General features: G+C 42.7%; 1 protein-coding gene across 2 annotated transcripts in view; it reads left to right on the top strand.

Annotated features, from left to right (window-relative positions):
- MCC (MCC regulator of WNT signaling pathway) overlaps nucleotides 1–18,114 on the top strand; it is a 374,574-nt gene that overhangs the window by 74,698 nt on the left and 281,762 nt on the right. For both annotated transcript variants that reach the window (XM_044383954.3, XM_057307354.1), the window contains exon 3: nucleotides 10,622–10,836. In XM_044383954.3, coding sequence (XP_044239889.1) covers nucleotides 10,622–10,836 — 215 coding nt within the window. The remainder of the gene's footprint in view (nucleotides 1–10,621; nucleotides 10,837–18,114) is intronic.

Raw genomic sequence — 18,114 nt, 5'->3', positions numbered from 1 at the left:
TCTATTCCTTTGGTTTATCCCCAAGAAATGCTTTTTCTAAAAGCCAAATACGAGAAAACATATTTAGTCTTATCAGTTATTCATGCTGTATATTAGTAATATGACCAGATTTTTTACTTGAAGTGGCTCTATTGAGGAGGATCCATGGGAAAGGTCCTGAAGGACAATGGTAGGATGAAGGAGAGTTAGAGTTGTGGAAGAAACCTGAGGAAGGAAGGGGGTGGGGCTTATGAAAACCATTTTGTCTGTTTCACTCCTGCCTATGCCTGGTCCAATAAAGTTCCCATTCATTTAGGGTGGCATAGATCAGTGTTTCCTGACCTGGGCTCAATAGTCTACCATTGTTTTGGGAATGGTGACCTGAGATCTGGAATAGGTCAGATGGCCCAAAGGGGCAAACAACCAAGGAGCACTAGATGTCTGAGGAATTCCTCTAAAATGGAAAATAGAGACCAAAACAAGTAGAAAAACTTTATTTAAATGGAATGGAGACTCTGCAAGGAGAGCACTCAAAATAATCCCTTGCTAATATATTTTGAAATACAGGAGAAAATATTGTATGCACACACAAAGAACAGGATAAAAAGGAACATTAAAAAAAATCTACCCTGGAAAAAATATAGCAAACATTATAAACTCAAATGAGAAAGAATGGGAAATAAAAATAAGAATGTCTTCCAGAAAGGGGAGCAAAAAGACAAAGAAACATAAGATAGGGGAGGAAAGATAAGAAAATCAGAGGACTGGTGCAGGATGTCTACCACTCAGATAATAGCTGTTCTAGAAAGAGTAAACAAAGAAAACAGATGAGTCCTAAGCAGGAAAAATGAAACAATATATACAAATCAAGTAACATAATTAGATAATTAGACATATTATAGTGAGCCTGTGGAACACCAAAGACAAATGCAACATCTAGAAAGTTTTTTTTTTCTTTTTAAGAGGCAGATTACTTTCAAAGGATCAACATCTAGGCTGAGAGCACACTCTTGAGAACAATGGAAGGCAGTAGATAGTGGCATTCCTTTGTCCTCTATGTATTGAGAAAAAGTAACTGACAACCTAACATACCATACCCAGCAAAAGTATCTTTCAAGAACCAAGATGAGGGGCACCTGGTGCCTCAGTCGGTTGGGCATCTGACTCTTGATTTTGGTCATGATCTCAGGGCTGTGAGATTGAGCCTCCCTGCTAGGCTCCACACTCAGTGGGGAGTTTGTTTGAAATTCTCTCTTTGCCCCTCCCATCCCACGCTCATTTGCACTCTCTCTCTCAAATAGATAAATCTTTTTTTAAAAAAGAACCAAGATGAAATAAAGACATTTGAAGACAAACATAAACCTAGAGGACACCTTCATTAAGTGAAATTCTAAAGGATATATTTCTAGAAAAATGATAGTGGGTCCAGATAGACTTTTTGAGTTGCAAGAGACAAACAAGAATAAAAAAAGTGGTAAATATGTAGGTAAATACAAATAAACAGTGTAAAAACAATAATACTTTTTCTTAGAGATTTTAGGGAAAATAAATATAAAATAATAGTAGCCTTTAAGTTGGGAGTGAGATGGATAGATTTTAAGTTTTCTAAGGTCCTTATATTGCCCAGAGATAGGTAAATATATTGATAAGCTTTAGATTTTAATAAATTAAGGATGCATGTTATAATTTCTAGCATAATCACTAAAATAGAAAGAAAATGTTTTTTTAAATTTTATTTATTTTTAAAAGTTTATTTATTTATATATTTAAGTAATCTCTACATCTAATGTGGGGCTTGAATTCATGACCATGAGATCAAGACTCCCATGCTCTTCTGACTGAGCCAGCCAGGTGCCCCTAGAAAGAAAACATTTACCTCTCAAACCTATAGATTTAAAAAATGGTATGAGAAAATTTTCAAAAAGGCGAGAAAAGAGCGGCGCCTGACTGGCTCAGTCGGTTAAGCAGCCAGCTCTTGATTTTGGCTCAGATCATCATCTCAGGGTTGTTAGATTGAGGCCGGAGTCAGGCTCCCCTCTGGGTGTGGAGCCTGCTTAAGATTCTCTCTCTCCCTCTCTCTCTCCCTCTGCTCCTCCTCCACCCTCTCTCTTCCTCTCTAAAAAGTTAAAAAGAAAAGAAAAAAAAAAAAGCAAGAGGGGCACCTGAGTGGCTCAATTGGTTAAGTGTCTGCCTTCAGCTCATGTCATGATCCCAGGGTCCTAGGATGGAGCCCTGCATCAGGCTCCCTGCTCAACAGGAAGCCTGCTTCTCCCTCTCCCACTCCCCCTGCTTGTGTTCCCTCTCTCAATGTGTCTCTCTCTGTCAAATAAATAAATAAAATCTTAAAAAAAAAAAGCAAGAAAAGAGAAATAAATGTAGAACAAGTAGAAGTATAGGAAGAACAAAATGAGATGAAAGAGATTAATCCCTGTCATAGTAATTCAATGAAATGTAAGTAGAGTAAATTCTACAGTTAAAAATCATAGATGGTAAGAATGGATTGTAAAAATCTGCTTGGCAGTATTATTGATTAATCAATAACACTGCCCAAACCCTATATGATGGGAAATTAAGGAACACACTCTGAAATAGCCCATGGATCTAAGACAAAATTATGAACATCAAAAATAATTTGAACTGAAGGATTATGAAAATATCCATTGAAATGCAGTACTTATAGGAAATTTGATAGCTTTATAAGAAAATAAAAGATATATAAATATATATATGTGACAATATAAGGGCTGAGTTGAGCATCCATTCCAAGAATTTAGAAAAAGAACAGCAAAATAAAAACAAACTAGAAGAAAGGATATAACAAAATAAGAAAGATTAATGAAATATAAAACAAGCACACAATATAGAGGCACAATAAAAACTAAAAATGGTTTTTAAAAAATACTTATGAAATTGATAACTTCTTGGTGAGAATGCTAAAGCAAAAAAAAAAAAAGAGAGAGAGAGAGAGAGAGAAAGCACAAATAGTTGTTAAAGAGAACAAATAAAAACCAGTAGAGATCTAGGATTCATTGCTGAGTGGGAAACAGTCAACCCAATCAAGCATGAAGTTCAAGAAAGTTCTCAAGGTTGAGGTTTGGTGGAAAAGGAGACCACAAACTGTTTTGGTCTGTATCAGAAATGTGAAACACCTGGGCACTGTTGATTGGCAATATCTGGGTTTGTTGGTTGGCTACACACTGGGCTGGCTGAAGGTCATATGTTACATAGGTAAGGCATAGATGTAGCACAAATGGGGCATCCAGGGGCCTCTAATATGCACATGTAGCAACTAAGTCAAGATTGTGTCATCCTGCCAAGCCTACACTATTTTTGGCAGGGTAGGTGGCCAAGTCAGGGTTTGTTATGACGTATATCAGGAGTGCAAAGGAGACATCACTATAGATACTGCAGACATGAACAAAAAGAAATAGTATGAACAACTTTCTGCCGATATACTTAAAAATTTAAAAGAAATAAGGAAATTTCCAAGAAAATATAACTTACTAAAGCTGATATATTAAGGAATGTAAAGTTTAAATAGTTCTATAACTAAGAATGAAATTAAAACAGTAATTTAAAAAATGTCCACAAGGAACACTTCAGGTCCAGACTGCTTTGCTGGCAAGGTCTACCTAACATTAAAAAACAAATAATTCCAGTCTCATATAGACCCACACATAATCTTAATACCAAAATGTGACAAAGACAGTGTAAGAAAGAGAAGTTACAAAGCCAATTTTACTTTTGAACAGAGATGCAAAAATCCTAGGCGAAATACTAGGAAACCAGCAGCAATAATAAATAAGATATCACATATTTCGACTATGTTGGATTTGTTTCTTAAATGCAAGTTTGGTTTAACATTAAGAAATTAATACGATCCGGGGCACCTGGGTGGCTCAATCCGTTAAGCGTCTGCCTTTGGCTCAGGTCATGATCCCCAGGGTCCTGGGATCTAGTCCCACATCAGGCTCCCAGATCAGCAGGGAGTCTGCTTCTCCCTCTCCCTCTGCCTGCCACTCCTCCTGCTTGTGCTCTCTCTCTTTGTCAAGTGAATAAATGAAATCTTTAAAAAAATTAATATGATCCAACATATTAAAAAACTTATATGAAAAATACCAGTTTTTTAGGAATAAAGCATAATATAGTTCTATTTTTTGCTAAGAAGCTGGAATCAGAATCATTTTTTGTATTTCTGTTTGTGTACTTTTCCTGCCTGGCATTTTCCATTTTGATCAGGCTGATTTTCAGCCAAGAAATATGACAGACCCTACGGGCATGCGAACCAAAGGGTACGTGTGCTGCTTCTCATCACAGAGCACAAGCTCAGGTTGGCATTATCCCCGTTCAGTCTGGTACTTAGGGACTACCAAGGGCTTACTGAATACATGGCCCATTAATATACCTTGTAAGAGAAAGATAAACTGATTCAAAATACGGTCCCTGCCTTCTAACCAAGAAAGACAAGTCTTCCTTAAAAAAATCTTAATCTGTGTGGGCCATAAACATTAGCTCCCCCCAACCCCAAGCCAGGCTCAGGTTCAAGTGAAACTCAATACTACTTTGCTCTAATGCTCATTTTAACACTTGCCATACATTCTCCGTTGAATTCTTTAGCCCTAAATCAACCCTCTTGATTATCTCCTTCATATATCTAGAGTAGACAAGCCAAGATAATAAGCTGCCAAATATTATTTTTAATTGTTTTTTTTAAGTTAAAGATGCCTGCCTCAGCTGTGCTTTCATAACTAAATTATTAACTGCCTAAGGGCAGACATTTTCCCTTTTATATTAAATTTAGCAAACAGAACAATAGACTCTAGAGCTGGAGAAGAATTTTAAAGATTACTTATTCCTGCTTCCTTCTGGTTGTCTCTAAACTGTCTTCCATCAATGTTCTGAAGCCTGTGCTTAAATACATCAAGGATCATTGAACTCATTTGTACAGAGTGGGACATTAAGAAATAGCCAGTGATGATGATGTTGATAAGCACATTTCCGTAAGAAAAATGCATTTCTTCATTTCTTTCCTCCTTTCATCTATCAACAGTCTTGGCATAGGGGGAAGGGAATTGCATTTCAAAATACATCTTCCACTCTATTCCCGATGTTTCATTGAAATTCAGTACATTGTCCCTAGATAGGCCACATGTGACATATATTCAAAATAGGACACTAATAGGCTCACTTCCTGAAGGATAGCCAAAGGCCTAAGAACTGACTTTTATCATTGGGACCTACTATTATTTACCTTCCCTTAGTAGGACATGTGCTTTGCATTGCTTTTGTTTTTTTGTTTTTCCCAGAAGGATAGGTAGGCTCTATTTACCCATCCTTTCCCACCTAATTTTCCTTGTGACCAGATTTTTAAGACAATTGGCCTGCATTTGCAATGTAATTTGTACTAGACGAAGCTAGAGGTCCTCATGGGAGTTGGGCTCCTGAATTTTATACCGAGCATTGACATTAATAAATGACTAAAGACTCACACGGTGCTTCCCTTCTGGACTAAACGATTTACTGCTGCTTCTGTTGATGTCAGTATTATCTGGAAATAGTAAATGTACTATGACAGGGAAGGCTGACAGCTGGCAGCCGATTTGTTCAGATTCTCCCACACTTCTTTCTATGGTAATGGTGTGGTAGTTATAAATGCAGAAAGGTAGCTGCCTCTGGTGTTTTGAAAGGAGTATTTTCTCTCTTGCCACTGAGGGTACTAGATTAGGTAATGTTTTCTAAACAATCCACATAAATGAAAAATTAATGACCGTTAGATACAGACAGCGTCATAATATACTATTAATCCAGGTCTCAGGATTGCCTAACCACTCTGTGTTATCATCTGCCTGTGATATGATGAGAGGCCCCAACTCTCAAATGAAGGATGGGGAAGAACGAACTGCAGGTAGAAAACAGGGGTAGCGAGGGTGGCCAGAGCACAGATATGATGAATAACCCTTACCTGCTGTGCTTTTGAGCTGCTGCTGCTGCTGGGATGTGCGGATTTCCTCATGGTGCTGGCCGCCAGTTTGGGGAAGGTCAGTTGTCCTCTGGAGATAAGAGTTAGCCAAGTAGAATAGGGAAGCAAAGGGGCACGTGGGTGGCTCAGTTGGTTAAGCATCTGCCTTCGGCTCAGGTCATGGTCCCAGGATCTTGGGATCGAGCCCCACATCAGGCTCCCTGCTCCACGGGGATCCTGCTTCTCTCTCTGCCCCTCACCCCATTCGTGCGCTCTCTCTCTCGTTCTCTCTCTCAAATAGGGAAGCAAAGCCTCTCAAACCCAATAACAAAAGACTTTGACATACTAATGGAATATTCCTTACTCAGAGAAACATAACTTTGACTCTGACCTAACTGGCTATTATTGTCTTTACCAGAGCCTAGTATTAAGTATAAAACCATTGATGAAATTTTAGCCACTGGTTAGGTGCCAAAGGTTTGTTTTTTAACAGGTATCTTTTAAAAGCTGGGAGAGAATATACCTTTATGCCGTATATTGTTCCCTATTAAGTTGTCCAAAATGGATTACAAATAATTAGAACTGTAAGATGGGACCGATGATTACTAACATTCATTGATCAGTTTATTATATGCCAGGGGTTGTCTAAATGTTCTACATATTTTTATCTTGCTTATTTCTCACAACCCCTCTGTGAAGAACACCTCAGTATCCCCATTTTGAGACGAAGAAGCTGGGGCTTAGGCTAAGTAACTTGCTTGAGATGACATAGCTGGTTACAGTGACTCTTGACTTGACCCCAAGCGATCTGAATACAAAACCCCAGGTTTTAACCACTATCCTATGCAAACAGGCAATGTCTACGAAAATAAGCTGAGAGAGAGAAAATGTCCTCTTCTAAAACTGGGGAAGATGATTTAGTCATTCATAGGCTGTGGATGGAGCTAAGTAAGATAGCATACGGAAGATGCTTAGCAGAGCGCCCGGCTCCTAGTGGCCTTGAGTAGATGTTAGGTATCGTGACTGTAAGATGTTCTGAATGCTTTGCCTTATCCTCATGGGGGGTTGGCCTGCCGGAAAGGTTGCATTGAGCCTTTGGTGAATAAGCACAGTGATTGCAGGAGCCGAACCTGGGGGGGCACTTTGAAGGTGGGATTAGAGCACAAGCTTGCAGCTGCCATGTACCTAGCAGAACAAGGGTCTCAATGTTTGGCAGATTTTCTGTTTCAGTATTTCTTCAAGAGCAGGGTTTCCCCAGTGATGTATTTTATAAACATGTCAAAATGCCAGCTGCTTTCTGTGTTTTTCTGATAAGGGAAACATTTAGAATCTGTGCTCTGCCACTTTTAAACACCAAATGCTTTGGTTTGAAATAAAAGAATACACCTTATCCCTTACTTCAGAGTGCCCTAAAGGGTTATGGTGGCAGAACTGATGGCTTTCTTTGATCCTGTGCATGCAGAGACCTCTAAGCCCTGGCAGTGCTTGGGCCTTTGGTCTGGAAAGGGATGCCATGCAGTGTCCCCACTGGCCCGGAGAGTGACTGCTCAGTGACTGAGTGTTTGTGTTCCCCCCAAATTCACGTGTCAAAGCCCTAATGCTCCAGTGGGAAGGGGTTTGGAGATGTGACTTTGGGGAGGTAATTAGAGTCAGATGAGATCATGATGATGGTGCCCTCGTGATGGGGTTAGTGTCCTTGTAAGAGGAGACCAGAGAGCCTAGTGAACATGGGGGACAGTAGAACAGTAATGGTATCCATGTTAAGGAAAAGAAAGCACAGCCACCTCCCCGAAGTCAACAGGCTTTTCTTGAGGTTAGCAAGGGAGTGAAGTGAGGCCGGCTAGAGGCTGAGGGTGAGCCTGGAAACTTCATGATACTTCAAAGGGCAGAAGGAAGATGGTTATCAGACCTACAGTTTTGATGCTTTTCAGTGAGATCATCTTAATTACCTGACTAATTTTGCCTTAGGAATGTTGGTTTTTATCCAGAAAAATTGGATATGAAGTCACATTGAAAGAAAGTAATGGGAATAGGGTACTGTATTTAGAAAGTGCACTTCCCTTTTTGGGGTCCATTCACGTGGATGCTAATGTGATTGACTTGGCTCTCTAGCAGAAGATCCAAGTTCCTCAGTATTACTTTGGCAAAAATTGTTACGGTAATAGTGTGAGGGCCTTTTGATCTTGCTGATTAACGTGGAGCTTGGCCAACCTGATTATATGACTCTGCCAGAAACTAGGTTTAGGTCTGTTAATACAGCCTCATAAATTCAAATGAAGCTTCCTTGGGCCGTCTTATCCCAGAACTGTTGTATTTTATTATTTGAAAATGAGACTCCCTGTTTGCATAGAGATAAAGTTTAAGTGTATAATTTATTTTGATTTTAAATATTAATCTCCATGTTGCTTTTGCCATTAAGAAGTGAAACCCTATGGTACCACAACCATGGATAGTTCAGCCATCTACTCACTAAATGTGTATTAAATGCCAGACGTCGAAGGTTGCGTGCAAGGTACTGGGCCCTGTGGTGAAACATAAGGCAAGGGCCCAACGCTATGCTCCCTTGTCCTCCACAGGAGAGAGGAGGCCCTCTGTGATTCAACCCATTTTCAACTCTGACCTCAGTCAGTCTTCTTGCCACGTGTTGCTGGGCCTGGACAGGGATGTGAGGCACCAAACAGATGGTAGAGATCATTCAGAGGAGGAGGGGGAGGGCGGGCAGGCGTTTTGCAGTCTATGTTGAAGGAAAACAAAACCGCCCTTGCAATACAGTTGATAGACTTTAATATTAAAGAAACTTTGAGGGGCGCCTGGGTGGCTCGGTTAAGTGTCTGACTTCGGCTCAGGTCATGGTCTCAGGATCCTGGGATCGAGCCCTACGTTGGGGTCCTTGAGCAGCAGGGAGTCTGCTTCTCCCTCTCCCTCTCTCCCTACCCCCTGCTCATGCTCCCTCTTCTCAAATAAATAAATATAATCTTTAAAAAATAAAAACAATAAAAAACAAATAAAAGAAACTTTGAACAGTTGCAAACATAGTGACTGCTTTGATTGTCTGCTTTAATACAAAGGCATGTCACTCCAGCCATCCAGCACTGTGCAGAGTATTGGGCCAGACTGTCTGAAGATCAGAACATGAACCAAAGGGGGTAACATCCTAAGTGGTTCCAGACAAAGAAAGTTTACCTAATCACATTGATCAAACTCACTGATACCTAATGAGGGGAGATTGGACATTCATATCAGAACCTACTGTATATAATTTATAGTTTATGTAATTACACTCAAGTAAATTATAGGGTAATCTGTATATGTTCTCATTTCATAGCACAAATAGAATCATTTTAATGAATCCCCTTTTTTGCTATTAAAAGTCATGTATTGAAGACCCACCAACATGAAAACTTCACAGGCAGGAATTAAGATTTGTCATGCTCACTCCTTCATCCCTGGGACCTAGCACAGTGCCTGTGTATAGACTTTTGTCATGTTTTCTAGCTGCCCAGGCCTTTTGAATACTCTTCATGTGTTTAGGAAAGGTCTCACCTTTACAGATCCTGCCTCCCCAGAGTAGAAGCCAGATAACAGATTTCCCAGCCTCCCTTGCAGCTAAGACATAGAAGCATGTGACCCAGGCTCCACCAGCCAGCTGCACCCAAGGGACTTCTTTTCAGAAGTGAGCAACACAAAGAAGAGGGCTTTGCCCCAAAACTGATTTCTCTAGCCAGGATGCCAACTGAAGCATCAGGCTTTCTCCTCCAGAGAGATTTCCCTGAACATCCCCACCCCTCCCCAGGTCTGCTTTGTCATTGTACTTTTCCATTGTATTATAATTATTAGCATCTTTTATTGGTTCTAATCTGTTGTAATAGTTAAGGTCATACTAGCTGCTCTCACCAACAAACCAAAATTATACAGTGACCAAGAGAATTTCCCTTTCCTAATCACATAAGGTCGAAACAGGGTGCCTGGGGTCGGCAGACAGCCCTGCTGCAAGAGATCATTCAGGGACTCGGGCATCCTCCATCTTGTGGCCTCACCATCTGTTCCCCACGTCTTCCAAGGTTGCCATGCCCATTTGAACCAGACCAGAAGGCAAAGGGCATGGAGAATCACACGCTGGGGGGTTTAGGAGCTAGGCCTTGAAGTGACATTTGTCACTTCTGTTCACGTTCTGCTGCTCAGAACTCGGCTGCATGGCTGCACCCAAGTGGCAAACACCGTCTAGCTTCCTGTAGCTTCTTCCGGGAAGAGCAAATCAGGAGAAAGTGCCATCTCTTAACCTTCTGTCTTCTCACTTGCTCCCTTCTTCCTCAGCTGGGGAAAAGGATTACAGTAAGAAGGCTGATCTTCCAGTAACCCTGAGTAAATCACAGACAGATGTGGCTCTGCTCTGGATTGCCTTTCCTTGGCTCTCTGGTGCTTTTTTGCTAAGTGGTTCTGTTTGGGAGGCATACAGTCATTGGATGGTTATTTCTGAATGATTTGCCTAAAACTGCTTTTATCTCCAGGCTCCCCATGTGTCAGTTTGAAAGAGAAAGTGCTTAGCATGCAGTCTGGACGCCACATGTGCTCTGACAGGCGGGCACGAGGAAGGCTTAGGGGGTTCCAGATCATTACCTATTGGCCACCCACAGGCTAATGAAGGAAACATCTTTCTATTTCCCCTGCTTCTCCTGGACGTAGGTGCCCTGTCAGCAGCCAGGGAGAGCTGGGAGTACGACTCGGGTGCCAGGGACCTCCAGAGCCCGGACTTGCAGGGTCAGTGGGCGCTGCAGAAGCTTCTTGAATACGGCGGACGCTCTTTGCATCAGCAGGCTGCCGTCCTCCACACACTGCTTACACAGTCACGGCATTTGGGCAGCTCTGTAGGAGGAAGCTATCTGGAGCTGGCCAACACGGTGAGTACTTTCTGGTTCGCAGAACACATCTTTTGGCCTGTGTGTATGCCAGTACAGACATTTTCATTTTTTTTTTTAAAGATTTTTATTTATTTATTTGACAGAGATAGAGATAGCCAGCGAGAGAGGGAACACAAGCAGGGGGAGTGGGAGAGGAAGAAGCAGGCTCATAGCGGAGGAGCCTGACGTGGGGCTCGATCCCGTAACACCGGGATCACGCCCTGAGCCGGAGGCAGACGCTTAACCGCTGTGCCACCCAGGCGCCCCAGACATTTTCATTTTGAGCTCCAAGGGACATACTGGGTATTGTCTTTCTTCTGGAGCTCAACATTGTACAGCATTGCCAGGAATGTTAAGGGCTCCAAACACTTGTGATCAGTGACTTCACTCTCATCACTGAGAGCAGAGTGCACTCCTAAAAGGCGTTTCGATGAAGTCTGTCATTTACATGGATTTAATTACTGGAATAACGCCATCAGCATTTCCATGACTAGAGCACTTCTACGGTACCAGACATTACAAATTGATAGGATATAATCCTTTCTGTTCCCTAATTTGGATGTTACTCATTTAAAATACAAAGATGAAAATTTTTCTTTGAAAATTTGATTATTGTTTCTTTCTGCTTGTACTTTAAAAGTATTTTCTGTTGACAACCGTCTCCCCCCCACCATTGCCTTGTGGCACTCTGTCCCTTGTGCTCTACTCAATGCATTTCTGTCGCCTTTAAAAATATATATTTTCTGTTGAAAATGGTGAAACAACTTGGAATTTCATTATGTTTAGTTTAACCTTCCCTTTGACCTTGGGATGAATCACTACTACAAAGGGTGACCCTTTGGTGAAGAGCTATTGTCTTCCTTTTGAAGTTAGAGCTGGGGAACGCAGCGGGAGGCTGATGGTCTGGTCCATTTTGGGTGACAGGCAGACAGTTTACAAATTGAGATTGCTATCCAACCACTGTGGGAAAGGTCTGCAAACCTACCTGGCTTTTTGAAACTGAAGCTTGAATGGTGGAATAACCCTTGACAACTTCATTTATGTATATTTATAGTCTGCTTTGATGTAGACTAGTGATTTTCAAACTTCTTGTGTTTGAGGTACATTTTCTAATGCTGACATTTTGGGTGACATGTTTGATGGAACTAACAATTCTAAATATACCAGCAATAATCAAAATACAGTCCTTAGACAAATCCCAATTAAAGGACATTCTATAAAATACCTGATCAGGATTCTTTAAAACTGTCAGGGATACTAGAGGCAGGGAAAATCTGAGAAAGAGAAACCATCACAGCTCAGAGGAGCCTGAGAAGATATGACAGCTAAATGTAATGTGGCACCCTGGATGGGACATTAGGTAAAAAACTAAGGAAACCTGGATAAATTATGGGCTTTAGTTAATAATAATATGTCAATATGGATTCATTAATTGGGATAACCATACCATAATAACGTAAGATGTTAATAATAACAGAAGCACGGTGTGAGGTATCTGAGAACTATCTTTGCAACTTTTCTGTAAATCTATAACATACCAAAGTGTTCCCTTTATTAAAATTCATGAAGTACACCCTTACAGTTTGCATACTTTTCATATATATGTTTTATGTCTATAAAAGCTTATGACAAACACATAATCAATAATGGTGACTGTCCATTGGAATACACTGAATAAGTAAAAAAAGAAAGAAAAGGAGAGAGAGGCAGAAAGAAATAAAGAAACAAAGATGGCGCACCTGGGTGGCTCAGTCAGTTAAGCGTTTGCCTTCAGCTCAGGTCATGATCTCAGGGTCCTGGGATCCAGCCCCATGTTGGGCTCCTTGCTCAGTGGGGAGTCTGCTTCTCCCTCTGCCTCTGCCTCTCCCTTCCACTCGTTCTCTCTCTCTCTCTCTCAAATAAATACATAAAATCTGAAAGGAAGGAAGGAAGGAAGGAAGGAAGGAAGGAAGGAAGAAAGAAAGGGAAAGGAACCCTAACCCACAAAGTTGTAGGTGCTCACTTAAGGTGACCCCTGGTAGGAAGAAGACATAAAAAACAAATGCAAGCCCTGAAGTCCCGCGATTTCATGATCACAGTGTGATTTATTTTTTCACTGAATTGAACATTTCAAAATACTGGGGCGCCTGGCTGGCTCAGTTGGTTAAGCATCCAAGTCCTGATTTCCAGGGACATGATCTCGGGATGGTGAGATGGAGCCCTGCATCAAGCCCCTAGTGGGGCTCTGCGCTCAGTGGGGAGTCTGCTTGAGATTTTTCTCTCCCTCACCCTCTGCCCCTCCGCTCCTCCCCCACATGCACTGTTGCACTCAAGCTCTCTCTCCCCAAAACAAAAAAAGTTTGAAAATTTCAAAATACTATTTAAACTCATAGACCCTAGGTAACGTCCTTGGACCCTGTAATAGGGTGCATTTTTGAACCCCAATTCTTCACCCTTTCCTTTATCTTCACCATTTGTCTTGTGACTTTGGAGTTCTCCTATCAAACGTGAGAAATAATAAATAATCATGATTTTAACCATTGTATTTAGGGCGGTTTGCTTCACAGCAATCGTTGACTCAGGGTCTGTTCTCAAGGACCCACGGAGCCCACTTTGAGGAATCCCTCACATAGGTAGCCAAAGAAAGCAATACCCTCTCTAAACTGCGCACCTGGGCAGTCCCTTTACTTATGTACTCACATTACGCATAATTTAAGTTCCTTCTAAAACAAATCCTGAACTAATAAAATTAAGTTCTATTTTTTTCTTAATAGCTACTAAGAGCAAAAGACATTTTATCAGTGTCCAGTTCAGAGACAGAAAGCACACAGTAATTCACACAGGGGAAGTTGTTTTTTGCTTTTGTGTTTTTTTAAGATTTTGTTTATTTGACAGAGAGAGAGAGCAAGAGAGCACAGGCGGGGAAAATGGCATCCGGAGAGGGAGAAGCAGGCTCCCCGCTGAGCAGGGAGCCCGATGTAGGACTCGATCCCAGGACCCCGGGATCATGACCTGAGCCGAAGGCACATGCTTCACTGACTGAGCCACCCAGGCGCCCCCACTCAGGGAAAGTTTAACATAAAAAATGATTAACTAGTAGCAGGAGATTACTTAGTAAGGAGTAAAGAAAATTCTGATGAACACAGGAGTAGCAGGTGTAAATAGCAGCCACTCCCTCCAGAGCTGAGGCACAGTGCTCAAGGAGGACACAAATTTAGAAGGGGGCCCTCTCCTCACCAGACCCCACTGAAAGGAGTGGCTGGGAACCACTGAATGGCAGAGACGTTCCCGGAGACGCTCCAGGCTGGGCTGGTGAGCAGCGGACGCAGCGGAACCCACTTCTCCAGCCCCCTGGAGTGTCAGCTCGGCTTGCTGGATGCTGCCCGTTTGGGTATCTGCAAGACTCGCCGAGCATCACCAGGAAGGAGCCCACCGAGGTGCCAGAGGAATTCACTGGGACGCGGCCTGCTGCATGGTGCCAAAATCCACTGAGAAGTCCTCCAAATGGTGCCACCAGGCGGGGTACCACTGGCTGTCCTGTGCTAGCGGCCTCCATCCACCACCAGAGCAAGCAGGGAAGAAGAGCACCCCAGAACCAGGGCGCGAATCCCTTACTGAAGAAGGAGAGGGGCACCTGGGCGGCTCCGTCAGTGGGGCATCCGGCTCTTGTTTTGGCTCCATCGTGATCTTGGGGTCGTGGGGTCGAGCCCTGTGTCAGCCTCTACGTTCAGCGCAGAGTCTGCTCGGGATTCTTTCTCTCCCTCTCCCTCCGCCCCTCCCACTAGGCTCACTCTCTCTCTAAAATAAATCTTTAAAGAAAATAAAGAGAAATGTTTACAGGGTCCAGCTTCACTCTCACAAAGCACAGCAAGGAAAGCCAGATTTGAAGATGGAAGGCGGTAGGTCGTTACCTGGCACTGGCATTTTCAGCGTTGAGAAGCTTCTGGGAGCTTGCTATACAAGCGTTCACCTTTCGAAGCATCCCCTCCTTTCCTTCTACCACCAATACCTGTCTTCTCCTTCTACCAAAGACAATGGATGTTATGACTTCGAGGCTTACACTGTTCAGAACGCAAAGGCAACAAGACGGTGGTGTCCATAGGAGCTTAAAGCACTTAGAATTTTTTCTGAGAAGTGGATGGCTACATGTGGTCGAGAAAAAGGGATTTATTACAAGGGGTAGACCTGACACGCATGTGGGAGCTGGGGGCACGATCTGTGCGGGCTGTGGACTCTGCACCTGGGATGGAGCCCGAAGTTACTGCACGCCCGTCGGATGAGCCGGGCAGAAGGAAGCTGAGTGCAGGGGCGGCAAAGACAAGCCAGCACGCGGAGGACGACCTGGGACCCAGAGCGACGCAGCGGAACCCACTTCTGTTGTCTTAGGACCACCACCAGCCGCAGCACTGCGGGGGAGCTGCCGGGGAGTTGGCCCCGTCGTCCTGGCGCTGCACGCGCACCTGGCCGGGGTCTCAGAGCAGCGGCAGGGTGACACCTGGGGAGGCGGAGCGGCCACAGGCCCGATGCACCGGTAGGTAAGCGGCCCATGAACAAAAACGTCCAGAGCGCAGAAGCAGGACGGCCTCCCTTCTACCTCCGGATTTCGCACAGAAGGCCTCTCACGGCCGTACAGTCACACAGCCTCGAGAACTCCGGGAAATGTGGTTCCAGCGCAGCCCACCCGACAGGCGGCGGCGAACCGGCCAGGACCACGTAGGCCTGACGCGGCGGCGGCCGGCGAAGCCAGAGGGGACCCCGCAGGACCGTAGTCAAGGAGATGCGCCCTCTGCTCGCCGACGGATTTCCTCTCCGAAGATGTGTCTCGCTGGGAAGAGGCTAAGTACTGATGGTGATGTTACAGACTCTGAGTAGTGGCGTGGTTAAGTATGATAAAACATGACTGAAGTTTTACTTTTTAGCCACAACACCGACACGCTTCTGAACAGAGTATCGATTTCTCCATAGATTCTTTCAGCCATGCTACTTGTTTTAAGTATTCACTATCAGCTTTATTAATTTTTACTAACAAAGACATTACTAATTGATGGCAATTAAAAGTAATTATTCTACAAAAGAAGTCATGCGCAAGATAGAAAGTATTTGAATCAATACAGAAAGTTGATGAAAAGTTGAAGTCATCATTTGTCTCCCCATTTCCCCTCATTTAGAAAGTCTTCACCAATTTTTTTAATGTATCCCTGAATTTCTTTTAATTTAGAGAACTTTCCATCTCTCCTTCTGTAATTTTAAGATGCTATGATCATTATGGTTCTTGCCAAATTCAGGATTACCACATCAAAGCCTTTAGTCAAGAGGTTGTATCCTGGTTGTGGTTAAAGCAAGCTGATTGTCCTGTGAGCACCTCTTCTGGGCATTGTTCAGAATCAAAGAACAAGAGATTCTTAAGGACAGGGTATGCTGATCACCCTTTAAAAGGTTTTCGGACAACTGAGACTGTACAAATAAACTATTGGATTTTTGAGAGGGGCGAAAGAAGGGTCTAGAATATAGGGTTGCTAGAAACTTTTCAGAATCTTGAGTTGTTGCTGCCAAATGATTAAAGCTGAATTGCAGTAAACAAACCAATTAGATTGTATAGCGAGATGAATAATACCGTTGGCTTTGTGTTGTTTGTTACCCAAAAAGCCAGCTATCTGCTTCGTGAGTTTTCCCTAACATTTCAAACGATGACATTCTAGGCACAGTTTGACTCATTTCTACGCGGATGGAGAGAGCAGTGTCTGCATTCTGCATCCTGCTTTTCAAGGCCAGCTTCCTTTAGAATCCTTTGGACATTTGGCTTCAGCTTTACCCATTTTGAGATTTAATTTCATACTTCAAGTTGTTTGAAAAAGTGATTTACATTTTTACCGGTGCTAGAAGTCCAGCGTGCTACCCATTGCACCATAGAGCCTGCAGTGATTGCCAAGGAGAAAAAAAAGCGTTGTGCTGATAATAGTGAATTTAAGGTTAAGCACCTGCCTTCGGCTCACATCATGGTCCCGGGATCCTGGGATTGAGTCCTGTGTCGGGAGCCTGCTTGTCCCTCTGCCTGTGGCTCCCCCCACTTGTGCTCTCTCTCTCTCTGACAAATAAATAAATAAAATCTTAAAAAAAAAGAAAATTAATGAATTTAAGAAGTGACATAACAGGGCGCCTGGGTGGCAATGTAGGTTAAGCATCTGACTCTTGATTTTTTAGTTCAGGTCATGATCTCAAGGTCATGAGATTGAGCCCCTCATCACGACTGCATTCAATGCGGAGTTTGCTTGTCCCTCTCCCTCTGCTCCTCTCCTCGTGCACGCTGTCTCTCTCAAATAAATAAATAAAATCTGGAAAAAAACAACAACCCAAAACACCTGTTTTTTGCTGCTCTGTTTATCCAACAGTCCAAGCAGCTATTTTTTTCTTTTAGGCTAGTGATAACATCTGGGTGTTGAAAGTTGAATTAAATTGGTGTCTGTAATCATGCGAATCTTCTTTGTGATCATGATTATAAATATAATTCATTATTAACTGAACTTTATTTGATGCAGGGTTCAGAGTTATATTACTTTGTGAAATACTCTAAATCCACATATTTTAGCCAATACAGAAAAATCTTTGAGGCGCCTGGGTGGCTCAGTGGGTTGAGCATCCAACTCTTGATTTCAGCTCAAGTCATGATCTCAGGGTCATGAGATTGAGCCCTGCGTGGGGCTCTGAGCTGGGCGTGGAGCCTGCTTAAGATTCTCTCTCCCTCTCCCTCTGTTCTTTCCCCCTCTTCCCCCATGCATGTGTGTTCTCTCTCTCTCTCCAAAGAAAAAAGAAAAGAAAAATCTTCAAAATCTGTGTGAATAAACAATTTGTCAGTAAATAAGGAATAAATGAGTAGTGCCAAGATAGAGAAGAGTCACCTTTTTGGCTAACCATTTGACCAACTCCTCATGTCTCAGGCTAGCTAGTAAGACATTAACTAGTATGTTTTTTTTTTTAAGTAACCTCTACACACAATGTTGGGGCTCGAACCCCCAAGCCTGAGAGCAAGAGTCAAAAGCTCCACCAACTGAGCCAGCCAGGCGTTCCCACTAACCAGTTTTGTAACTGACTTTGCGGTCTCATTCCAGCACTCGTTTCCCCACTGACGATATAGCCTCTCCTAACCTTCTTTGATTCAGCTTTATTATCCTGCTAGGTTCTTCAATAAATTAGGTAAATCTTAGAAAACTGCTCATTCTGTATTTATATGAAAGTCATGTTTTTCCTTTTTTTGAAAATTATATTTTGACATTCTATTCTCTCTTTTTGTTTATTGCTAGT

This window comes from Ursus arctos, unplaced genomic scaffold (assembly GCF_023065955.2).
Source record: "Ursus arctos isolate Adak ecotype North America unplaced genomic scaffold, UrsArc2.0 scaffold_5, whole genome shotgun sequence".
In the NCBI taxonomy this organism is placed as follows: domain Eukaryota; kingdom Metazoa; phylum Chordata; class Mammalia; order Carnivora; family Ursidae; genus Ursus; species Ursus arctos.
The sequence above is the reverse complement of the archived record's forward strand: the minus strand, read 5'-3'. Positions and strand labels throughout refer to the sequence as shown.